This window comes from Molothrus ater, chromosome 27 (assembly GCF_012460135.2).
Source record: "Molothrus ater isolate BHLD 08-10-18 breed brown headed cowbird chromosome 27, BPBGC_Mater_1.1, whole genome shotgun sequence".
Lineage (NCBI taxonomy): Eukaryota > Metazoa > Chordata > Aves > Passeriformes > Icteridae > Molothrus > Molothrus ater.
Window position 1 is genome coordinate 4,699,899 of NC_050504.2, and position 25,542 is coordinate 4,725,440.

Below are 25,542 nucleotides of genomic sequence, written 5' to 3' on the forward strand. Positions count from 1 at the left end.
TGGATGTGACAGCTGAAAGATCCCAGGACAAGGCAGAAAGGGCTTAGTAAAAACCTGGTGAGAAACAGCACTAAAACCAGGGCAGAGAGAAGAGAGAACTTCAACCCCCTCCACTAACAATCCTGATTTCTTTTTTATAATGGAGCCACTATTTCATATTTAGAAGAGCTGACAGTCCAAAAACCACTGGCCAGGCAAGCAAAGGTTTTATTCTAATTGCAGGGAGCAGAGTGCACAGAATTGTGCTCATCTCTGTGTGGAAAGCAACAACAGCCTGCATTCTGCCCTGAGCTGAGAAGGCAAAACCTCTTTACTTCTGTAAAAGACACGGATGTCTAAAAGCACTAATGGAGCCATGAAAAGGAAAGACACTGCTCAACTGGAGGGATTTGTTATGTTTACTGCACAGCAAACTGCTTCACAAAATGGCTTTTGCCTAAGATTTTAAGCAGCACAATAAATTAGTGCTGTGGTGTGCAGTGCAGGCAGGACAGAAACAGCACAGGGAGTCTCAACCCCTAAGTCTGCCCCACGGAATCAAGCCAGCACCTGGGGCTTTGGGAAAACCAACTTTCCATCACGTCTGAACTGAGGAGAGTCAAGAGAAACTCTCCAGGTAGCCAAATGGTCCCTGGGTAATTTTCAGCCCTTCTAAGCAGATTGACAATGAATGCTGTGGGAACACTCACTGCCCACTGTGCCTGCCTTCCTCACTCACATTCCCCAGGACTGGGATGAGGAGAAAACTCCCTTAATGTGGAAGTCAGGGCATGAGTGAGTAGGTTTGAGTCCTATTTTACTCTAGAAAGTCACGGTAATTAAATAATTTGCTGGTTTCAGGTGTGAGCACAGGGCCTGCACTGCCTCTGCTCAATCTGAGCAGTTCCTCTGGCCCCAGCACATCCCAGCTCTGTACATCAGCTTTCCCAGCCTGGAGAACGCCCTGGTTGTGCAGGTGGACAAACAAACACCTTGGCTTTGGCCATCTGAGAGGGAAATCTGGTGTATGAGGAACTGCAGCTGCCTGAAATGAGTATGTTGGAACACCCCAAGCGTGTATGGCCCTGCTCTGCCAGGAACAGGGAGAACTGCACAGCTGCTGAGCAGGGCAGAGCATTTCCCCACAGAACAGAATCCCCAAGCCACCACCAACCAGTTGCACACGTGGGCAGCACCAAATGGTCCCAGTGACAGACAACTGACCCACCTTGAGTGGCATCTCCTGCAGCGTGGTCCTCCAGGTTGGGAGTGGCTCCTACGCCCGCCTCTTCAGCTGCTCCCAGGTTGGAGAAAGAAGGGGAAAAAACAGGATCAAAATAAGAACTTGAGTTTAAGCATGTGCCTGGAGAATGAATGTGCCTCCCTGCTGAGGCTGCCCAGCAGAAGGAGCGGGATCTCTGCTGCATCACAGAAAGGAAATCTCCCCACACCGATGATGGATCTGGGTAGGTCTGTTCAGCCCCTGCTCTACAGAGCAGAGCAGTGTTTCACCAGCTTCCACATCCTAAATGGCAGGTTAGTACAAGCTTTTCCAGGCAGAAAACAGGCTGTTAAGGAGCAAGGAAACTTGTGGATGCATATCTCCTCTTCTACCCCCACGTGGCCTTTACATGGCCAGCAGCACTCCCGTGAGTGTCTCTTACCTGTGCTCACCTTCTTGGTGCCTGTGACCAACCTGTGAACCCTGCCAAGGCTCTGTGAGACCAGCAATTCCAATCCTGGTACAAATCTAGAGAAATCCTGAATTTCGGGACTACAGGTACATCAGAGAAGCATGGTTTTCTTCACAGTGATGATGGTTTGTCTCCATCAGCATTTTTTCAGCTTATTCTATGACTATTTTCAAACTAGCTTAAACACTGATATTGGTATGCCACAGTTCTCCAGTCAAACTAGGACTTCTTCTGTTTTCTCCATTTTTTCCAAGCAGTTCAGGATACAGTGGCTCCCTGGGACAGTCAGATCTTGCACCAGAGCCTCCGTGCTTCAGCCCAGGGCTCTGCCAGCAGCTCAGGGACTGGATGCAGCACAGAAATTTCACTGCTGTGAGTTTGTTTCAGTGCTTGGCACTGGCAGAAGCCCTTTTCTACCCGCTGCTTTTCTCAGGTCCTGCCTGATGCTGCCAGGGAAAGCCACTGGCTGTGGCACAGGGGACACGTCCTCATTTCTCGCACACAGACCTGCCCTCCCAGATCCTGCTCTCCCACACACAGCACTGCCACAGTCACTCCCTGCTCTGCCTCTGGAAGGCCCCATCCTTCCCTGGAAAACCAGGCCCAGGTGCAGTGAGTGCCCACAGGGCATTCAGGCTGAATCAGTCACTTCACTTCCTCTGCATTACCCTTAAAAGCACTGCTGCAGTGGCCTGGTTTTCACCTGCCACTCCAAAGACACCCGCGGGGCTGGGCAGAGCCCAAGAGCTGCAGGACAGGCACCCAGGGGCTGCTGGCACAGGAACGACCCAGAACTGCAGGTAGGAGCCTGGAGGTGGGAGCCAAAGCCACCACAGAGACACCAGGCAGAAGGATGGTGAGATGTGGAGCAGAGGAAGAGAGAAGAAAAGGCTGCGAGTTCCCCCCAGGATGGGGAAGGCAAGAGGACAGCCCTGAGTGAGGAATTCTCTGGAGAAGAAGGAAGCAGCACTGGGAGCAGTGTCCCTGTGAGAGGTTTCGTGGTGTTGTCTCACAGCACCGACCAGTCCAGCTCTCTGCTCTGTCTGCAGCAAGAGATGAAGCTGCACCTTGGTCTCCCTCACCTGTGGTTCCTTCTGGGATCTCCCCGTGCTGTTCCGCACCACCCTGATCCTCGTGGTCTCCTTCCTCCACTAAAGGTGCTGTGGCATCTGAAAAACAACACAGCTTTCACACAGCTGCTGAGAGGCAAAGCCCTCTGGAGGCCAGGATGGGCCTGAAGAAGTTTCTGCTCAGAGAAGCACTCGGCTCCCCCTCGAGCCAGAGGAGCTGGTAGAGGGAACATCTGAGCGTGGCACAGCAAAGGCAGAGCCACAGGGACACCATGAGCTGCCCCCTGGCACACTGTGTGCCACAATGTGCTCCCTATGCTTCTGAAGGCTTTGCTGAATCCACCACCGAAAGCAGCCCCTGGTGCACAGCAATCCTGCCTGGAGACACGGCTGGGCTGGAGCAGGACAGAACAGCTGCCCTGGGCTGCACCAAACACCCCAGCGTGGCTGCATCGTGCTCTGGGACAGAGGGACACCCAGCCCCAGCTGCCACAGCGCTGGCTGCTCGTCCTGACAGCCCCACTCCAACTGGAAAGCAGGGTAAAATCCCCTCCTGCACCAGATGGGCTCTATGTCCCGATTTCCTGAGGCGCTTTCCCAACAATCACTCAGCCCACGCCTCCAGCGGGACAGGGCTGGGGCTGCTCAGCACCTCTGCCCAGCCTTCCTGCCTTTCAGAACAATTTTGCAAGCTAAAGCCTCTACCTCAAGTCTCCAAAGGCAGATTCTTGGGATTTGAGCAGCAAAAAAAGTGAAGGTAATTACAACAGTGAGCAAGTCTCTAGACCACTCTGGAATCAGTCTTTCTACCCGCGAGGCATTCAGGACCTGGGGAGCACAGTGACACAAAGCTGTGTCACTCAACACAGGACTGCTCCTGGCTGCACTGCCAGGACCTTGCAGAGCCCCTGCAAAGTCTGCAGGAAACAAACCACCAGCAACTTCCTGAGCTGTAACGAACAATTCACCTCTCTGCTTTCCAGCCCACTCTGCACCTCATTCAGCAAACACCACTAGTGATGAGACCAACGAAGGGGTTTCTCCCCCGAGAAACCCCACCAGGACACGGCACGGGGACTCTGTGGTGAGGTTTACCACGACCCCATCCATCGTGGTTCCAAAGCAGAAAGTCAAAGAGCTCCCACCTTCCGTAGTTGGGGTGCTCTTAGCGTCAGAAGTTTCAGAAACAGGCTCATCCGATCCATCATCGACTGGTATCTGAAGGGGATAGCCTGGAAAACATTCAGATACTTACAACAAGTCCTTGGCTATGACCTGGGGCCTGGGGGTTACCAACTCTCATTGCCCAGAGCCACAGCTGCAAAGAAGCTGCAGCTGGAGAGTAAAAACCACCTGAACTAAAAGCAAGCAAAGCGTGAAAATGCCAACCAAAAGCACCAGGGTGACCACCAAAAGGAACAAAAGGAAACCCACCAGCAAAAGAAAAGCCCAGTGAACTGGGCAGGCAGAAACAGCAAAGCATGGCACAAGCAGGCAGGAGATCTCAGCAACGAAAGGAGGAAAGATGTGCAGCTTCTGAGCCTCTGTTGTCCTCTCCCTCCCTCCCAGAGCAGGCTGAGCACTCCCAGGACTGCAAACCAGCCCATGGCTGTGACAGGGCTGGAGCAGGACAACATTCTGTGCCAAGAAACGGTGGCAAAAGTCTTCTGGAAGAGCAGGGCAAGAGGCACAAGTCTCCCCTCAGCAAGGGTGCGGGCAAATCAAATAATGAGAGCTGGGAAAAGTGATTTGGGAAAGAAGAAGCGAAATCCCTGGGAGCCTGTGGTGTGTGAGACAAGCTGAGAGGAGCTGTCGGACCGCAATGCTGCAGAGCCAGGATGAATGGAGGCTCTGGATGCTCTCCAGGACAGAGGCCATCCATTTATCTGGCCAAAGAGGTGTCCAAAGCACCTCAAGAAAAGGAAATTAAGATGATGTTTATGTGGAGCATAGCCAGGAGTGAGTCCCAGCAGGTTTGCTGGCAGCGCGGGTTTCCAAGCTCAGCTGTGGAGCACGGTGGAATGAGAAAAGGAAAAGCTTCTGAAGAAATGCAGGTCTGAAATATGGTGAGGAAGAGTCTGGCATGGCCCCCACTCCCAGAGCTCTCTGCTCAGCTGTCCCCAGGGCCCTGTGCAGGTGAGGAAAGCAGGCAGCAAGCAGCATCCTCGAGCTGTGACCCCAAATAAAAACAGTGCTGTGTTTCCTGAGCAAACTGAGGGGTGAACACAAACACACACTCGCAAAGCTGCAGCAGTGGGATTCCCCCCCCTAGTCTGGGGTTATTCTGCTCCATGGACAGTGAGACCCACGAGCAGCATTTTGCCATGACTGTGCATTTTGGAGCATCTTGTGGGCTCCCTGTGGTGCCCTGGCTGACCCTCAGTGTCCTTCCAAGGGGCCCTCACACCACCACCGTGCTCTCCCTCTCCCTCCTTAGCTCAGCAGTGGCCCAGGCAGGTCCTTCACCACCTCCTGGACGTGCTCACCTGAGGAGAAGTGTTTTTCCTGGCCAGGTGCGTGATCCTCCATCATGGTGGTGTCCTGAGGCTGCTCTGCCACCTCTCAGCAAAGGTACCTGAAAAGGAGAGTAAAAACTAACACCCATTAGGCAAAACCTGACCCAACAGGAGCCAAGGGAAGGTCTGGGCAGTCCTGCACAAGCAAAAGCATGTGCCAGTCACTGCATCCCTCACAGCAAACACAGAGGCAACTCCTGCCAGCTGCATTCAAGTTCCAGGAGTATTTAAGACGTGCCAAGCAAAGTGAGCACCCTGGTGCACCCAGGACACTGCTCTGACACAGCTCTGCCCCAGGAGGGCCATGAGAGCAGCAGGTTAAGTGCTGACTGACTCCTGTGCACACTCCAAGCTCTGCATTTCCCAGTTTAACCAGTCTCCCAGGAGCTGTATTTGCTGTTGGGGTGTGATGCTGCTCTGGGAGGGGATCCTTCCATCCCTGTGGACACGTCCAGCAGGGATACACAGCTACCACAACACACTCATCACCTTAAGAGCCACCCAAAAGTGACACAGGGGGGGACACCAGGACTGTCCAGGGATGGATTCTGGACTCTTAGAGGACAGGGTCTCGCTCAGCTGTGGCTGTGAGGGCACAGCACAGCCCCTGCTTTAACCCCAAACCCTTCCTGCAGGGCTCAGAGAGCCCCAGCACAGCACAGAGCAAAGCAAACAGGTCAGGGGTGGGAGCAGGAAGGTGCCAAACCTCCCAGCCCTTTCTCTAAACTGCATTGATCTGCAAAAGGAAATGAAGTCTCCAACAACCATCATCTGCCCCCTGGTGCAGGGTGCTCTGTGCTGGCTGGACAGACAGTGCTTTTAGCTGCCTTCCTAAGAGCTGCTTAATTACAGCCATTGGCAGTGATTAATAATCAGCTATTAGTGTGATCACATGCTCAGCAGTGGAGCTCAGGTTACCAGCAGCAAGGAGGAAACTTGTGGTTTTGTCTGCTGGCAATAAATTAACTGCATGTATGGAACCACACAAGAGAAACTCCAGGGCCAGTAACCAGATCTCTCACCCAGCTTTTTTTTTAAGCCTTAGCAAGATGACTCTGCAATTTAATTACTGCCTTAGACAGCTACAAAGCCATTTGACAGGACTGGAGAACCAAGGAAGCTGGAGGACTTGCACTGGAATGAAATCACCCATAAAAATGGAGGTATAAAATAAGAAAGAATTAAGTATCTAATTATTGCTCTAATTGGCGGGTCCTAATTATTTGGACATATGGCTGCCAAGTGCTGAAAGGATCATATTGATTATATCCAGACCTCATCTGGCTGATGCTTGATATTATTTACAGCACTGAAATACTAAAATTTAGTGTTAAAAAGCGACCTAGGCACAGACCTGAGTGTAAAACGACACAGAAAGGTGCTGCTCTGGTGTGTGTGCACGTGGAGGAGCTCCCTCTGTGCCCCTGGCACTGGGTCCAGCAGCTTTCCCAAAGCACTGCCCTGTCCTGGGCAGGAAAATGTGGATGGCAGCAGCAGCTCCTGCCCCTCCAGCCACTCTCTGCTCACCACACACCTCCCAGCAGTGACACCTTTGCTTCCCAGCTGCACATCCAGGGCAAAAACTCCCAAATCTGCCGTGCTGCATCCGCACCAGGCTTTCCCTGACTCTGCCTCCTCTCCTCTCTCCCTCCCAGGTGTTTTTTGGAGAAGAGCAGTCAAGTGTCTGCCCACATCTGGTCCTTTCTTGCCTTTCTGGACCATTTCCTGGGGCACCATGCAGAGGGGACTGCTTGCTGGAGGTTCATCTGCTGGCTCCATGGACAGCATCCCCCTGGGGAAAACCTTGCATTTCTGCAGGGCATGCAGGGCTGCAGCCTGGGGAAAACCTTGCACTTCTGGACATGCAGGGCTGCAGCCTGGGGAAACCTTGCACTTCTGGGCATGCAGGGCTGCAGCCAGGGGAAGTTCTTGCATTTCTCCAGGACTGCAGCCTGGGGAAAACCTTGCAATTCTCCAGGACATGCAATCTGGGGAAGTCCTTGCATTTCTGGGCATGCAGGGCTGCAGCCTGGGGATGTTATTGCATTTCTCCTGGGCATGCAGGGCTGCAGCCTGGGGAAGTCCTTGTGCTTCTGGCATGCAGGGCTGCAGCTTCAGGGAATCCTTGCACTCCTGGGCATGCAGGGCTGCAGCCAGGGGAAGTTCTTGCATTTCTCCTGGGCATGCAGGGCTGCAGCCTGGGGAAGCTCTTGCATTTCTCCTGGGCATGCAGGGCTGCAGCCTGGGGATGTTCTTGCATTTCTCCTGGGCATGCAGGGCTGCAGCCTGGGGATGTTCTTGCATTTCTCCTGGGCATGCCGGGCTGCAGCCTGGGGAAGCTCTTGCATTTCTCCTGGGCATGCAGGGCTGCAGCCTGGGGAAGCTCTTGCATTTCTCCAGGGCATGCAGGGCTGCAGCCCCCGTGCTGTGATTCAGCAGAGGCTGGAGGCTGCTGTGGGCAGGGCTGGTGGTCACTGCCTGCCCTGACCAGCCGGTGCCGGGGCTCTGCAGCACAAAGGAAGGGCCAGGGCTGTGCAGAGCAGCTGAGGGTGCTGCTCCCTGCCTGTGCTGCTCAGGGACGGGCAGGGCCAGCCCCCACTCCCACCATGGCACGGCACAATGCAGCTCGGGAGGATGCAGCCATTAATTTTTCAGAGACAATCTGAGAGGAAGAGCTGCCTTCCTGTTACAGGGAAAAAGCACCACCAAGGGCGTGGAGGTCCATCACTGAAACACTCAGGGGGACCCTGGGGGCACCTCAAACCCAGCTGCAGCCCCTTCCTTCAGACACAGAGGTTTGGGGGTGAGGCCTGGATGGCTCTGGAGAGCAGAGACATCTCCCAGCAGATGGAGCACAGCGTCCTCCTGCTGCTCCTGAGAGTCCCCTGTGCCTTGAGCCACTCTCAGTGAGGAACAAAACCACCTCCAGCTGGCACGGGAGGGAGGGAAAGTCTCAGCTTGGCCTTGGGTTTTCACTCAGGTAATGAACTCCCGTGACCAAAGAGAATTTAAATCTTATTAAAATGGCGTACTCTAGATTCGAATGCTCAAAGATGGACTGAAAATTCTGAAAGAAGTCCACAATGATAATCCTCTTTGTTTTTCCTTTTGAGAGGGGGAAGGGGAAATCCTTCTCAGAGAAAAACATAACATCAAGGGGGAAAAAAAAATTCTAAAATATTCTTAAAAATGTAAAACCAGCCCCGCCTTGTAGCAATGGCTCAGTGATGCATAATTAGAGCAAAGAAAGCTGCACAGAGATAAACTTGAACAGCACCATCCACATGGCAGATAAAGCACAAACCCTCCGAAGAACCTTATCCATCCCCAGCAGAACTATTCTCCTTAACCAGGGACACTATCTAAAAAGCAACAGCCCATCCCATAATTAACAGCTCCTCCTCCAAACCTCCCATTTTCCAAACCCGGAGCCTTCCTGGCATTGAAGGGGACCTCAAAGCCCATCCAGTGTCACCCCTGCCGTGGCAGGGACACCTCCCACTGTCCCAGGGGGCTCCAAGCCCTGTCCAGCCTGGCCTTGGGCACTGCCAGGGATCCAGGGGCAGCCCCAGCTGTGCCCACCCTCCCAGGGAAGAGCATCCTCCTAATACCCACTCCAAACCTGCTCTCTCAGTTTAAATCCATTCCCTTGTCCCGTCACTGCAGGTCCTTGGAAATATTTCCCAATATTCCCATTTCCCACAGGCACTGGAAGGCACCATTGGCTCAGCCCGAAGCTGCTCCTTGTCCCCAGCCCCACGTCCAGGCTGCAGCAGCAATTCCTGCCCTACACCAAAGAGGCACCAGGGCCCCCTGCACCCTGCAGCCCCTGGGGAGCCCCAAAAACCCCGCACAAAGCCTCCAGCACCCTCTGCCCGGCGAGTTCAGAGCCCAAACCCTCAACCCTTGGGCACGAAGCTCCTCTGCAGTGGAAGGGAGACAAACCCCAGGCTGCAGACAAGGCGAGCCCAAGGTGCCCCATGGAGGGGAGGGGGACAGGGCAGATCCAGGAGCACCCAGCTGGGCAATCTGTGCCAGGCACCTCCAGCCCTGGCACAAGGCAGAGGGGAACAGCCCCCCCAGAGCCCCTCCGTGGGTCACAGTGGGCACAGCCCAGGGGACACGGCCCAGGACTGTCCCCAGGCAGGGCAGGGACAATCCCGGGATCACAAGGCTGGACCGGGGGCTCGATTTACACAGCCCAGCCCAAAATAAACCCGGCCTTGGCAGAGCTGCCTGCGGGTGGTGCAGGGGCCCTGAGGTACCAGGGCAGGAAAACACAGGGAAAGGAGAGGAACATTTCAGCAGCAGGAGGAGATGCTGGCTGGAATTGCACATTCTGGGACTCACCAGCGGCCCAAGGAGCAGCTCCACCCCTCATTCCAGCCACGAAATACCCACAAAATACCCACAAAATACCCAAGTGATCACCCAGGTAACTCCCAAGCCTCCAGGCTATTGTCTCGTGCTCGGCATCTTCCTTCCCCATTATTTAATCAGAAAGGGGACAAAGCACTCGCTCTTGTTGTCAAAAATGAAAATTCAACAAACGCGAGCTAAGTGTTACTTCTGAAAGGTGATCAAACACGAACAGGGCTTTAAAGAAGCATCATTCCGTCTGAATTACATAATTAAAACAGAGTGACAGCACCGTGAAACAACATCAGCCTGAAAGGCTGTTCATAATTCATAAGCAACTTCCTTTTCATGTCCTTTGTGCTCTTCTCCAAGTACTGTTTTTCCCAGAAGCTGACAGAGGAAGGAATATGGACGATGATCTCATTAATTGCAGGCACTAATATGCAGTGAGCTGAGAAATTACATGGAATTTCAGGATATCTAGTCAAGAGGACGGAAAACTTCTTTTAGGTTCAAAGACAGATAAATGCCTCTTGGAGCAATAGGACAGAGCTGCAAAAGAAATTGTCTCCAAAATGCATGCTTTCTTTTTTCTTTTTACAATTTTTCCATATTTATTATAGTTTGAGTAACTCCTTGGAGGTGTGAAACTTTTGCCCCTTTCTCCAGGGGCTGGACACTTTTCAAAGAGACACGAGATGGGTTTGGGCTCACAGCAGAACAGCTTTTGGGGCACCAGAGTCTGACCCACAGCAGCATGGACACCCATTTTCTTTTCCTGTCACTCCATTCCCCCAGCACAGCCCTTACAATTCAGAGCTGCTCAGAGCCAAGGGCCCTGCCAGGGGTCACCACGGGGGTCTCACGGCCGGAGAAAAGCCAAGGAAAACTCACTCACATGCTGGTAAGTTCCTCAGGGCTGCTGAGAATTAAACTAACAGAATTTGCCATCCCAAATCAGCTTAGGCCCAGTTCAGCAGCTGCCTCGGAGCAGGGTAGCAATTAGAGACCAGATTATCCAGCACAAAAACCCCAGCCCACGGCCTGAGCTGCAGGACAGGGGGAATTGGTTTGTCTGCACGTCCCCAATAAAACAACTGTGACCTGCTCCACCTCCACCTCAAAGCCTGAGCATCTCCATCTCCACCTGCAGCATCTCCTGGCACTGAATGGATCTTCCTTCCTTGATCTTCCACCCCTTCTTAATTTCCTTCTCACTCCGGCCTGGTTGACCTGACCAAACTTTCCCAGCAGCAGTGCAGACCCCAGCCTTCCCTGTGAGCTCTCAGAGGGCATTTCAGGGTGGGCACAGCCCAGGGAGGTGCTGGCCCTCCAGATCACCCAGCTCATGCCATAACATGGTGCAAAAATCAGGCTGCCCCTAAGTCCCCCTAACTTTAGGTAGATTAGAGCTCTGATCAGAAGGGCTTACGTGGCAGCACAAAAGGAGGCAGCAGCAGTTTTAAAGCAGCCCTGTGTGCTCAGCAGGCTCTTTGCAGAGAGGGGAGAGAAGCCTCTTTGGCAGGGATTTGCCAGGCTGCCTGAGGATTTCTTCCCACCCCCTGCTACAGCATCTTGCAGCTCCACCCAGCCCCGAGATGGTCGATGGTGGGGGGATAAATTCTTCCTCCCCAAAATCCCGCTTTCTTGGGAAGCCTTTAAGCAGTTGAACACGCAGAGCGGATCAAAGAGAAGGCAGATCTTATTTACCAGCTAATTCCCTTTGACTCTTCCCATCCCAGGCTGAGCCCAACCTGCTGCAAGCCAGAGCCTCCCCCCCTGCTGCCGCAGGTTTAAGGCGGGCTCGGCAGCTCTCAGGCTTGTAGCAGCCATTATTCACTGAACAGAAAGTGCTGGAAGGCTGATATTCCTCCCAGCACTGCCTTTCCCAAGGCTGGGCTCGTGCCCAGATGTGGCTGCAACACCAGGCAGGGCAGAGCCCAGGACAGAGTCACAGACTGCTCCCCCAGCCTCCCCACTGCCCCCAGAATTGATGGGGAGGGGGAAAAGAGGGAAAAGAAGTTCCCAAAAAAATGCCCCCGGAGTCTTAATGAATCGGGACAATCGATGGCACAGCAGCTGCTCTGCCCCATCAAGTGCCTGCTTTACCTTGACTGGCAAAGGACACCATGAGGAGGCAGCAATGGCTTTGGGAGAGATTGCACTGCCCGAAGGAAGAAAAGCAGAAAAGCATCCATTCCCACTAACTGACACTGCCACACTGCCCTGGGTGGCTCACTGGGATTGTCAGGGTGTGCCCAGGATGGGCAGCAGAGGACAGAGCTGCTGGCAGAGCACTCTGGGGACAGGAGCCCGGCGGGGCTCACCCGCTCTGGGGACAGCTGCCACCTCACAAACACAGGGCAGCTCCTGTGGCCAGCAGGGTCTCATGGCCATCACAATCTTCTCCATCGATATGAGGCCAGAAACAAGCTGACAGAACTTATTTCATGCTCCAATGGGCACCAAACCAGCTCCCAAGGCGGGGACAGGCTGGTGGATCCAGACCATCCCCATCTCCCCCAGCACAGCCCATCTGGGAGGGCACTGAGCGCTGCTACACCCCTCCTGAGTTCCCTGCAATGCAATTCAGCCAATCAAAGAGCTGAGAAATACCCCAAAAGTCACTCAGTCAGCCAGCCACACGTGGAAAAGCCTCACAGGACCAGGAGGGTGAGAATTCGCAGCCAGGCAGAGCTCTCAGGGTGATCCATCCATCAGGGTGTCTGGGGCAGGCTGTGAACAGAGACTCCTTGGCTCTGCTCTTCCTCCTCATGGGTCAAATGGTCTGCATTTGACTGCAAAAATTGCCAGGCCATTGCTGTGCCAGCACCAGCCACCACCCAGCTGCACCTGAGCCCCACCAAGTTTTGCCTCAGGCTTGGAAAAGACATTGTGAGACACAAGGTGTGTGTTTATTGCTTACTTTGATCTCAGCTGCTCCTCTGTCTTTGATTTCACAGTGCTGACAACATTTGCTGCACCCTGACAGAAGTTCTGTGAATATTCAATGCTGCCACAGTAATGAAGATATTAAATATGAAAGATTCTTCATGCCACAGCTCCAGTCTAGTGAGCGATCCCAGCCAGAGCAGATGAGACAGAACCAGGAGGGCCTTGTGGCCACTAGCGTTGCAGGAGATTTTCTGAGGGCCAGGAAAACATTCTCCATGGATTGGGCCATCATTTCTGAAGTTATTTTGAGCTGTTTCAGCACATGGATAGAAAATAAAACGATGACAACGGCACCATCTGCTGCAGCTACTGTCACGCCACCATGGCTGGCATGGCTCTGGCAGCCACAGAAAGCCTGTCCCAGGGGAGAAGCCAAGGTGAGGCTCCCCAGGGATCCCTGCCTTCCTCCTGCAGGGTCCCATCCCTGCCTTCCTCCTGCAGGGTCCAATTCCTGCTTTTCCCCTGCAGGGTCCCATCCCTGCCTTCCTCCTGCAGGATCCCATCCCTGCTTTCCTCCTGCAGGATCCCATCCCTGCTTTCCCCCTGCAGGATCCCATCCCTGCTTTCCTCCTGCAGGATCCAATCCCTCCTTTTCCCCTGCAGGATCCCATCCCTGCTTTCCTCCTGCAGGATCCCATCCCTGCCATTCTCCTGCAGGATCCCATCCCTGCCATTCTCCTGCAGGATCCCATCCCTGCTTTCCTCCTGCAGGATCCCATCCCTGCTTTTCCCCTGCAGGATCCCATCCCTGCCATTCTCCTGCAGGATCCCATCCCTGCTTTCCCCCTGCAGGATCCCATCCCTGTTTTCCCCCTGCAGATCCCATCCTTCCTTTCCTCCTGCAGGATCCCATCCCTGCCTTCCTCCTGTAGGATCCCATCCCTGCTTTCCCCCTGCAGATCCCATCCCTGCTTTCCCCCTGCAGGATCCAATCCCTCCTTTTCCCCTGCAGGATCCCATCCCTGTCATTCTCCTGCAGGATCCCATCCCTGCTTTCCTCCTGCAGGATCCAATCCCTGCTTTCCTCCTGCAAGATCCCATCCTTCCTTTTCCCCTGCAGGATCCCATCCCTGCCATTCTCCTGCAGATCCCATCCCTGCCATTCTCCTGCAGGATCCCATCCCTGCTTTCCTCCTGCAGGGTCCAATCCCTCCTTTCCCCCTGCAGGGTCCCATCCCTGCCATTCTCCTGCAGGATCCCATCCTTCCTTTCCCCCTGCAGGATCCCATCCCGATTGCAGCAGTGGGTTCCAGGGTGCAGTGGCAGAAACACCTCCCAGGGGAGCAGAGGGGAAGGACAGGGTGTCCAGCAGCAGAGCTGGAACGAGCGTTCCCAGCCTGAAACAGCCCAGCTCCCCCCTGCAGGACAGCACCAGTCTCCCCTTCACTCCACACACCGTGCTCATTTCACCAAGCCATCACTTCCAGCCACTTGACACCCCAAACTGGGCACCAGCCAGTCCCTGGCCCCCGTGCCCAGCTCCAGCTCCCCAGGGGTGACTGGCAGAGCTGGAATGCAGCAGGAGCTCACCAGGACACTCTATAAATACAGAGGGAAGGCTCAGGCATTCTCGACACACTGGTTCCTTAGCCTAGAAAGCAGCAAGCGCGTCAGATCTCACCAGTTTTCAGGGCTCCAGCAGGACCTGTCCTCACCCCAGCAGCCACCATGCCACCAGAGCAGGCTCTGTCACGCCTGTTTTAGCTTCTGTCTGGCTCTGCTGAATTATTTTTGTTTTTCATGACTCAGAGGCTCTTCAGATGAGGTCAAAAGTCACAGTGTCTTTCCTGAACATCATCTTTCATTCTTTAATGCCAAAAGACAACAAACAATGGGACATTCATCAAGTGTCTCTGTTTTGCTTTTATGTTGTTGCATAACAGCAGAAAAAACACTGTTCCCCGAAATGTTCACAACTGTATTTACTAAAACGAAAAGCTCCATTTTTTTATTAAATCTGTATCAGGTCAGTAAGAAGATAAACGCAGTGGGGGGGGGGGAAAAAAGCCTAATCTGGAAAAGCTCAAGAGAGAAAACAAACAAACATCAGCAGGAGAGCTGAGCGTAAGGATGAGAGAATCCTTAATTTCCTGACAGGGAAGGGAGGGACTGGGAAACGCCAGCCCAGGGGAAGCAGGTGGGGACCCCAACAGGTTCACACCCCCTGAACACCCGGGAGCTCCAGCCCTGCTCCCAGAAGTTGTTGATCCCACAAGGATCAACAAGGCACCAGTGCCTGTTTCTGCTCATGCTTTGCACGACACGAACAGCAAGGGACTTGTGATGGGAGATGGCTGTGGCTCCCCACACCCTGCACAGAATCTGAGAGCCAGAGCTCTTCCTTCTAGCACAAAAACCCGACAGTAGCTGCATTTGTACCTTTATTTCTCCTAACAAGGGAGCACAGTTTGTGCTGAGGCACAAGACAAATGAGGATTTTACAGTAAGGATGAACAGCAAATAAAAACCTTTATACCAAAACATCCCTACTGAGCTCTTGGATGTCTCTCCCCAGCTGGTCTTTGCCCAGTTTGGGCCACTTGGGATGACAATCAAGCAGCAATCTGTCTTGTCTTGATTTTAGTTTTATGGGGCCGATGAGCAGATTCGCAGCACAAGCAGATGCAGGCAGTGTGACTAAGTGACAGCCCACATGGGAACACGGACCATAAATTCAGCCTAAGAGTTGTAAAACCATTATTTCCCCTCCTAACCCAAAGGCTAAAGGAGGAGAAAGTTTAAAAAAAAATCCATAATCCACATGCATTTCATCTTCCCCAGGAATTAGCCCAGTTGGTGCCAATCTTTCTCCTCACAGGGATGAGGGAAATTGTCCGAATTTAAGCCTGCCCCAAGTCTCGGAATTCCAGCTCAATCTCCCCCAGTACATTAGTTAAAAATAAACGAGGTGCAATCAGCCTCCTCGGGGATTTTATCCTCTTTCAGCTCTAAATGCAGCTCTGCTGTCACATGTGTGCCATGTACAAAGGGGCCGCCTGCCTCCCAGCCTCACTTCTGCCCCAAAATAATCTCACTCCTGCTCTCGGCTTACCAGGGCTCCATTCATGTTCCCCGGGGTCACAGGCTCTCTCTCGATCACTAAAACAAAGGCTGGAAGATGCAGGGCCGCTGGTGTGTGTCAGCACTGCTTGTTTTTATCGTGGATGAATGGAGCCAGCCTGTTTGGAGAGGCTCTGACCACACCTAAAGCCACGGCTTTGTCATCCCTTATCGAGGGAGGCAGGAGCCTTCTGCTCTCCCCACCGAGCCAAAAGCTTCACCCACCTCACACGACTGCCCCTTTGCTGAGGAGAAGCATTCACAGCTTTTTTTTTCCTGGCTGCAGCACTCCAGTGCCAGGCGATCCTTACTCAAAAAGTCACTTTACACCCGCCCAGCTCCCTCCCGAGCCTGGTGTTCCCCCCGGCACTGAGAAGGTGCTGCTGCTCACCTGGACACAAACACCACAACCCCTAAGCACGATTTTTCCCTTTAAGAAAACAAGGAGATGCTCCTGGATGCTGAGAGAGCAAACAAGCCCAAAAGTCCAAAACTCCTCTGCTAAGGTGAGCAGCAGTGGCTAAGGAAACCTGCTCTGGAGCTGAGCACGGGCCTCAGACAGCCCTGACAATAAGCCCTGCTATTAGACACAAAAGCAGTGACATATTTGAGAGATTAAGCATTAATAAGTGCCTTCACATTAAAGAGTATTCATTCTTCACCTCCTGCCTGGAGGAACCTGGGGGAAGGGAGGAGCTGGCAAAGTGATCCAGCTACCACTGACATGGGGGGAAAAGCAGCGCTCATGCAAAGTAAGCTCCAAAACCATGAAATAAAGATGCAGCTCAGCAATTCCCAATGCTGGAATTCCACATCCTGCAGGGTGCTGAGTCCCCCACCTTGCTCTCAGGCAAGCACCAGCCTGGGGCTGCCAGGCAGGGTTTAATATGGAAGGGTGAGAGGGCAGGAACAGGAGAGATGGATGAGCAAGCAGAGCAGACAGGACAGCAGGCTCAGGTGTGCCCAAGATGCTGCTCAGGATGAGAACAAAACCAGGGAGCCCCACGGACCCCTCCTGCTCTCAGCTGCTCTTTTTGGATCACCCACCCACCACCAGAACCCTGCAGGGCTCCACACACCCCAGAGTCACTCCCTTTGTCCAACGTCCTCATTTTGGTCCCAATACCCTCATTCTGGTCCCAATACTCTCATTTTGGTCCCAATACCCTCATTTTGGTCCCAATACCCTCATTCTGGTCCCAATACCCTCATTTTGGTCCCAATACCCTCATTTTGGTCCCAATACCCTCATTCTGGTCCCATCCTCTCTAAATCTGTTCTCCCAGGCAGTGACCCCAAGCCATGCCATAGTTTGAACAGATTTTACCTGCTTTCCTCTTCCCTCCCAACAGCAACATTTATTACTTCTGCCTATTCGCGCCTGCCAGGCTCTCCATTATTACACCGGGAAATGCTGAGGGAAAACCGTGTAGTTTTCTGTCCAATTTGGAGACGTCCATTGTTAAAAGCTTCTTGTACAAATCCCTCCAGGCAGCTCCAGGCAGCACCCTTTGTCATGCTGATGAGGCAGGAGGTAAAACCACACATAAGCAGTAACTTCAGAGGGCAGAATTTGCTCAGGGTGGAATCTGCCCTTGAATTCAGAGTCAGTGGGAGCTGAAAAACCAACCACAAAAGGCAATTCTGACTTTGGATTAAATCCCAGCTTTGGGCTCACTAACACCACAAACTACAGCTACCAGCAGAGAGCAGGAGAAGCTCCAGTTCTGCCACATCACCCAGTTTCCTCTCGCCTTAAAGCCCACAGGTAACTCAACCCCAGCCACTCTCACGCCATCACAGGCAGGATCTGAGGAGGGCAATGAAGCACTGGCTCCTGCAGGGAGGAGTCAGCACTTTGTACCAGGTGGGTCAGCACTAGCCACATTTCCAAATCTTACATTTCCTTCTCTTCTGACCGCGCCAAAGTCAAATACAGCTCCAGATATAAATGTCATTTTTATTCAAAGGCTCCTCACATAACCCTGAGTGGGCACAAACACAGACCAGCCTCCAGGAAGGAATCCCTGCAGATTATCCCTTCTCTGGGGACAGTCTCCTCTCTCCTGTCATCCCGTGGTCTCCAGCTAACACACCGAGCAGGAACAGCCCCTGCTCCCCCTGCCCGAGGCTCATCCTGAGATCCACAGCAACCAGGCAGGACAAGCCTTGCTTGCCCATCACTTGGCCTCTCGATTTGGGTGTGACAGCCCTGGTCTGCCTGGGCTTTGGCTGAGAACAGCTGGCCAGATGTGCCCCTGCCCCAGGAAGCCCAGGTGAAGTGACACAGAGAAGGAGCAGAGCTGGTTTCTGAGCACCACACACTGAGACCGAGCCGACACAGCCAGGATTCAAGGAACCTTTAATCAAAGAAAAGATAAAATGTTTCCTAGGACAGGGAACAATTTAACCACTCTGAACACCTCCCCTACTTGTGCCAATTTCAGCTTCAGAAGTGCAAACGCGTCTTTGCAGGGCATAGAAAACAGTTGGTTTATCTCAGAAGCGAATCTCCAGCCCTCCCCAAACAGGCCGAGCTGGATGTCCTCCGGAGTCACAGGAGAGGCTTCTTTGGATGTTTCGAGTCATTTACAAGCACCTCATGGAATTTCATTCTGCGGCAACTGACTCGAGCCGCTGATGAAACCCATCTGAAATTACATCTGGCACTTCCAGGCAGACAGCCCGGGGCAGGGGCTGGGGGGGGGAGCCACAAAGTGCAGCTGATAAGTGGCAGAAAGCCCTTCAAGTCCCACACGTGCTATTCAAACCCCTCAGTACAAGTGGTTTCATCGCCTCTCTTGAAGCGTCAAGAGTTAACACAGCCTTTCCTGCCCCTTCGGACTGCACCTCGCCAGCCTCCGTCCTTCCCTGGAGCATCACCCCGGAGCTGGGGATCACAGGACCACGGAATATCCCCGGCTGAAAGGGACCACAGCGATCACCGACCCCCACAGTCCCACCCTGTGCCTGAGGGCATTGTCCAAACACACCTGGGGACAAAGCCCTGCCCAGGGTGGGACAACCCCACTGCTCTGGAGGGCAGCACGGAGGGAAGGCAGAGGGGTCAGGGCAGGTAGAGTGGAGAGGCTGCAAAGATGGAAATAATTAGCCCAACTGCAGCAATAATCCTTTTAGCTGCACAGAAGGTATCCCCCGGTGCTCCCTTTCCTTGGATATTTAAAGAAGAGACACCGAAAACAGGAGCCACGCTGTGTGTTATGACCACCTTTACTAATTGGTCTGCTAGGAAAGAAAAGGGGAAAACCAGTGGATTGATTTCTGAGGAGCAAAAAAGCTCATTAGACTTGCAAAGAAAACCCACTCAAGTCGAAAGGCGCAGATACTTCTCCTCCAGACTCCAGTGTAAACCACACATGCTTTCCACAGGCACTCAAAAAAAACCCCAGCCTACAACCAGCAGATTTCAGTGTAAAACAAAGCTCCAGCTCACAGATGGAGGAGGGAGATCCATCCTGCTGCAAGAGAGACTCACATTCACTCAGTCCCTCACAGCAGAGCTGTGCCCACCTAAAAACCTCACCAGGGTTTGCCTAAAGGGCCGCAATTCTGCTCTGCCCAGCACATCCTAGGGTGACCTGCAAAGACAGTTTGGGACTGAGGGCTGTGGGTGCTGAACAGCCAGGAGGGAACAGCACTGCCCAGAGCAGCAGCTCCACATCTCCCCCAGGCTGGGGGCTGCACCTCTGGCGAGGCAGAGCCAGCCTGGGGCTCAGGGAGGTTTCTCCAAGCCCACCCCGCTCTGCCCCAGGCCACTCACCCTAATCCTGCTGCCAGGGGAGTGGGGACATCTCCGCGCTGCTCTGCAGGACCGGCAGCCCCAGCCACTTCTGCAATCGCTTCCTTTTCCATCTCCACGGGCAGGCAGCAGCCAGGACTGCCCAATTTACTGATGAGCACCCCCAGCCCTGGGGATGTGCCCGTGGGGTGAGCCCCAGGCACCACCCAGCCAGCTCTGGAGCCTGAGCAGCACAGCCAGGCCAGCAGAGCCCCCGAGGTAGGAAGAGATTACACTGCATTGGCAGAAAAACCTAGAAAGCCAGCCCGGCTCTGCTGCCACTGCAGCAGGAGGGAGAGGCCCTCAGAGAGCTGCTGCTCCTCTCAGCTGAGGCTGGGAACAGCCAGGATGCCGAGCTGGGGCTCCCTGTGCTACAGGACAGGTACACGAGGGGAACAAATCCCCTCAGGGCTTAACAGCCTTGGCTGCTCCAAGGCAGCCAGAGAGGCCCCTTCTGCTCCAAGAAAGGGCTCTCGGTGCTTTCCCACAGACTCGTGGGTTTGCAGACCTCAGAAGGAGCCAGAAAGCATCAGCCATGCCCATTTTGCTCAGGGTTGGCTGCTTTACCTGTGTGCAGAGCCACAACCCCTCTAAATTCCTTTTAAACCCCGCTGCCACATTCCAGCAGCCCCAACACCCTCCCAGCATCACCCAGAAGGATGCCACAAGCCCAAGGCACTGCACTACAAGCTCCCACCTCTCGGTCCAGCCCCACACCTTAGCACACAGCCTAGGAGTGAACCAGCCAAGCTACAAACCGACTGAGCTCAGCAGCCAGCAAGCTGAGCAAACTGGAAAATACTGGGAGCCAGGTGGAAACCAGTGCCCTGGCTCTTCCCTGACTCATTCATCAAGTGTCAGAGCATTCCTACAGCTAAATTAGCAGCACTGCCCCAAAGGACACCAGCACCACAGCCAAGCCTCATCAGCACGCTGGGCTGACAAAATAAGATTATTCTGCTCAGGACAAACTCAAATCCACAGCTTTCTTTCAGTTCTTGAATAATCTTGCTTTTGGGAAGAAAGGCACCGGCCACCCTGAGCATTTCCCCTCAGCCAGTGCCTCATGATCCAATTTTCCACGCTCTGCCAACCCAGAGGGATTTGTCTGGAGGTCTGGGGTGGGCACACCCAGCACCAGGACGGGCCCACCAGCCACGGCTGTGCTGCAGGATGTGTCAGGACAATTTGTCACTCCCGTGCTGATGGAGGCAGCCTTTCAGGAGCTTCAGCACCGACACCAGCTCCAAAACACTCCCAACGTGGCTGTTCCAACAGCCCCGCAATGCTGCTGAGCCCAAATTCCACGTGGGGACACAAAGGTGAGCAGGGAGCAACTCCCTCCATCCCTGCTGCTGCACCCTCAAGGACTGCTCAGCAAAGTGGTACCCACACACCTCCAAACCCCACGCCTGGAAAACGCTGGAAAAAAGCCTGTGGTGCTACAGGGATCAATGAGCACTCCACGAGGAACACGGCTCTCTGAAATGCAGCAGAGGAACACAAAAGGCAGAAGATGAAACACCCACCTCAGCAGCAGCATGCTACGAGCATCCCTGACTGGCTACACCCAGCTCTTCCTCACCGAGACAGGGCAGCTACAGTGTCACATTCTCCTCCTTTTTATCCTATGAGGTCTGGCCAGGGGAGCAGAATTTCCCCACGGTTTTTGGGAAGGAAATGACAAAGCTACAGCACTCCCTTTTCATGTATATATATATAATACATGAAATGAATACACTTGCTTGGTCCTCCTGAAGCTGCAGTTCTTTAAGCACAGAGGGGATGGGACAGTTTGAATGGAACACCTTGGGAAGGCAGAGGCTGGAAGCAGAGGGCAGCAAGGGATACAGGGGAGTGGGAAGGGTGAGCAAGCCCAAACTGGAAGCAAGAGCTGTAAATACTTCACACACAGTGCAAATACTTCACACAGCGCTTGACAGAGGGAGACACACCAAACCTGCACTTGCCACCTGCAGGGGCTGGGCCCATCCCCTCCTCAGGGAGCTGCACACAGAGCTCCCACCACCGCTATCCCCAGTTAATCCCTGCAGGATAAACATCCCTATCTGATCTGTGACACCGTCTGTGGGATGGGCATCGCGGTCCCCGGGTCTCAAAAAATGAACCCCACCTCCATCTTACTCAAAGAATGAGAAAATGCAATACTTTAATCAGGTGTGAACCATCTGCCCGTGGATCCCCATCCCTGCAAGCCTGGAGTGCAGGCTGGAGCAATCTGGTCTAATGGAAGATATCCCTGCCCATGCCAGGGGGTGGAACGACATGGTCTGTAAGGCTCCTTTCAACCCCAACCATTCCATGATTCTATGTTCAAATCCTCTACAAATCACAGGTAAATCAGCCAGCACTTTGCTTTTGTCCTTAAGTTGTTCATCTTGGGGTGAAAACCAAGCATTTTGTGTTTCAAGAGTGAACAAAGCATAACTGGGTTAGGCAATTCCTTACTCCTAGAGAGAACGAGGTTTTAATTCTTCTCCCCTCAAGAGCAGCCTGCAAACGCCCAACTGAGACCTGTTTTGATTGACCACCCTAAAAAAAAATAATGCCAAGAAAACTGAACCCCACAAGGAAAGCCATTAAACACCCCAAAAATGTGAGGTGCTGGCAGCAGAGCCAAAGCCCCTTCAATGGATGGAAGCAGGCAGCCATTGCTGGACAGACAAGGCACATTAAGGATCCTCAGCAGCAAATTTTGTTCCACTGGTTCAGACACGCACCCAACATCTGCCCACATCCACGCTGGGGAAGCTCGGGAATACTCTGCATACAAATGGTGACAGCTTAGCTCATCTCAGCTGCTCCTTCCAGCACGAGCAGCCTCTCGCTGCAAATGGAGCTGCACCTCGCGGGGTGGTACCACAGCAAATGGAAGGAGAAACTCCCTCTGAAGGGATGGCAGCTGCCCTCTGCGAGCAGCAGCAGGATTGCGTTTCTAGGTGTTCAAAAACAGCAGGAAAAATCGCCTTGCCTAAGCCAACCCTCCCTTGGGCTCATGTGGCAGTCGGGGATGCAGGCAGAAATCTCCATCCCTCACCTGGAATGAGCTGTTTCTGCTCCTTGCAGGTTGAATTGCTCCAAGGCAGTGTGTGCTCCTGGAAACACCTGGCCAGGAAACTTCCCTTTTCCCAGCTAAGTCAGACTTAAAATAAAGAAATACCCAATAACCACAGGTAAAAAAAAAAAAGGCAAAACCCAGAAAGGGGGGGGCAGCTCCACGCCCCACCTGGTGGGATTTGGGGACAAGAAAGGAGAGACAGCACGGGAAGAGGCAGATGGAAGGGACAAGGGGGCAATTCCAGCATGACAAGGGCAATCCCAGCATGGCACTGGGATGCTTGGGATGTGCCCGGCACATCCAGGCACTACCAGTGACAGCAAGGAGCCCCATCCCAGCCCCAAACCCACGAGGATGGGCATCCCCATCCCCATCCCCATCCTGGGGCTGGAAAACACCCGGGATTCAACAGGATGGGACCCACCTCGTTCACGTTAAACACCAAACCCCTCGACACGGGCACCGGGGGGTGCAACAAAGCCGGGCAGCGCCGGGGTGCCGTGACCTCAATATCGCTTCCCCCCACGCAAAATTTAGGGCTGGGCGTGTGCAGCTCCTTTTTTCCATTTTTTTTATTCGAAACGCTTTCTCGTTACGGTTTCCCGTTATTGATTAATTTCCCGTTTTTAATCACCGCTGCCTCCCCCCTCGAGGCGGCTGCAGAACATGGCCCCGCGCTGCCGCCCCTCCTGCCGCAGCCCCGGCCCCACCTGCCGGGAGGAACGGGGCCGAAACGGGCGCAAAGCGGGGAGAAAGCCCCAAACCCGCCCTTCTCCATCCCTCCCTCCATCCATCCATCCATCCCTCCCTCCCTCCATCCTTCCATCCATCCATCCCTGGCCGCCGCTCCCCGCTCGCCGCACCTGCCCCGGCCGCCCGCGCTGCCGCAGGGGCCGCGCCTCGCGCTGCCGCAGCCCCGGGGCGCCGGCACCGGTACACGCCCCTCCCCTCGCTTTTGGGATGAAATGGACGGATTTTGCTTTTCGGGGCTTGATTGATTTTTTTTTGTTGGTTTTTTTTCTCTCTCCCCCCCCCCCCCGCCTGCTCCGCGCGGGACGCGGCGAAGGGAGAGCGCGCCCGGGGGGTTCAGCGCTCCCCTCCAGCCCACGGGAGCCACCCCACCCCGTACCTGCCGCTGCTGCGGGGGTGTCCGCACCGGAGCCGGCTGCTGACAGCGGTGGCGGTGACGGTGACAGCGGCGGCGGCGGCGGCGCGGGCGGGGCGGGGGCGCGCGCGGGCTCCGGAACCTTCGCCGCGCCGGCGGGGCGGGAGCGCGCGCGCGCGTGCGCGGAGCGGCGCCGAACTGTCCCCCCCCCCACCCCCCCGCGCCCCCCGCCTCTCGCGGGGAGCGCTCGCCCCGCCCGCGCGCGCGCCCCCGCCGCCGCCGCCGCCCCATTGTCTGCGGGGAGCGGGGGCGCGCGCGCCGCCCCGGCCGGCGGGGGGCGCTGCCGCGATGCCCCCGCCCCGCACGGCCCGGCCCCGCTCCGGCCTGCGGCGGCCGCGGTGCGCACCGAGCCCGGTACGCACCCGGTACCCACCCCGTACCAACCCGGTACCCACCCGGTACGCACCCGGTACCCACCCGGTACGCACCGAGCCCCGGCACGCACCCGGTAAACACCCGGTAAACACCCGGTATACACAGAGCCCCGGCACACACCCGGTACGCACCGATTCCCCCCCCGGTACACCGCCTCGCTTCCATCCCCCATTCTGCCCGGCCCGACTCAGCACCATCCCGACCCGGCTCAGCACCTCTCAGGACCAGGCTCAGCACCACCATGCACCGGCTCAGCACCACTCCTAACCAGGCTCAGCACCACTCAGGGCCGGGCTCAGCACCACTAAGGACCTGGCTCAGCACCACTCAGGACCAGGCTCAGCACCACCATGCACTGGCTCAGCACCACTCAGGACCGGGCTCAGCACCACTCCTAACCCGGCTCAGCACCACTCAGGACCGGGCTCAGCACCACTCAGGACCGGGCTCAGCACCACCATGCACTGGCTCAGCACCACTCAGGACCGGGCTCAGCACCACTCCTAACCCGGCTCAGCACCACTCAGGACCGGGCTCAGCACCACTCAGGACCAGGCTCAGCACCACCATGCACTGGCTCAGCACCACTCAGGGCCGGGCTCAGCACCACTCAGGACCGGGCTCAGCACCACTCCTAACCCGGCTCAGCACCACTCAGGACCGGGCTCAGCACCACTCAGGACCAGGCTCAGCACCACCATGCACTGGCTCAGCACCACTCCTAACCCGGCTCAGCACCACTCAGGACCGGGCTCAGCACCACTCAGGACCAGGCTCAGCACCACTCAGGACCGGGCTCAGCACCACTCAGGACCCGGCTCAGCACCACTCCTAACCCGGATCAGCACCACTCAGGACCCGGCTCAGCACCACTCAGGACCCGGCTCAGCACCACTCCTAACCCGGCTCAGCACCACTCAGGACCCGGCACCACTCCTAACCCGGCTCAGCACCACTCAGGACCAGGCTCAGCACCACCATGCACTGGCTCAGCACCACTCAGGACCCGGCTCAGCACCACTCCTAACCCGGCTCAGCACCACTCAGGACCCGGCTCAGCACCACTCAGGGCCGGGCTCAGCACCACTCAGGACCGGGCTCAGCACCACTCCTAACCCGGCTCAGCACCACTCAGGACCGGGCTCAGCACCACTCAGGACCAGGCTCAGCACCACCATGCACTGGCTCAGCACCACTCAGGACCCGGCTCAGCACCACTCCTAACCCGGCTCAGCACCACTCCTAACCCGGCTCAGCACCACTCCTAACCCGGCTCAGCACCACTCAGGACCCGGCTCAGCACCACTCAGGACCCGGCTCAGCACCACTCAGGACCGGGCTCAGCACCACTCAGGACCCGGCTCAGCACCACTCCTAACCCGGCTCAGCACCACTCAGGACCCGGCTCAGCACCACTCAGGACCCGGCTCAGCACCACTCAGGACCAGGCTCAGCACCACCATGCACTGGCTCAGCACCACTCAGGGCCGG

At 55.2% G+C, this 25,542-nt stretch overlaps 1 protein-coding gene across 13 annotated transcripts in view; it reads right to left on the reverse strand.

Moving 5' to 3' along the window:
* Positions 1–23,763, reverse strand: part of MAPT (microtubule associated protein tau) — a 44,290-nt gene extending 20,527 nt beyond the window's left edge. For 9 of the 13 annotated variants that reach the window (XM_036399044.2, XM_036399038.2, XM_036399034.2 and 6 more), the window contains exons 1-5: positions 23,641–23,763; positions 5,230–5,318; positions 3,889–3,975; positions 2,756–2,842; positions 1,208–1,273 (exon numbers count right to left, since the gene is read on the reverse strand). In XM_036399044.2, coding sequence (XP_036254937.1) covers positions 1,208–1,273; positions 2,756–2,842; positions 3,889–3,975; positions 5,230–5,275 — 286 coding nt within the window. In that variant the 5' untranslated portion in view covers positions 5,276–5,318; positions 23,641–23,763. The remainder of the gene's footprint in view (positions 1–1,207; positions 1,274–2,755; positions 2,843–3,888; positions 3,976–5,229; positions 5,319–23,640) is intronic. The other 4 variants (XM_036399046.2, XM_036399043.2, XM_036399035.2 and 1 more) reach the window with 2 other exon arrangements.
* Positions 23,764–25,542: the final 1,779 nt, after the last annotated feature.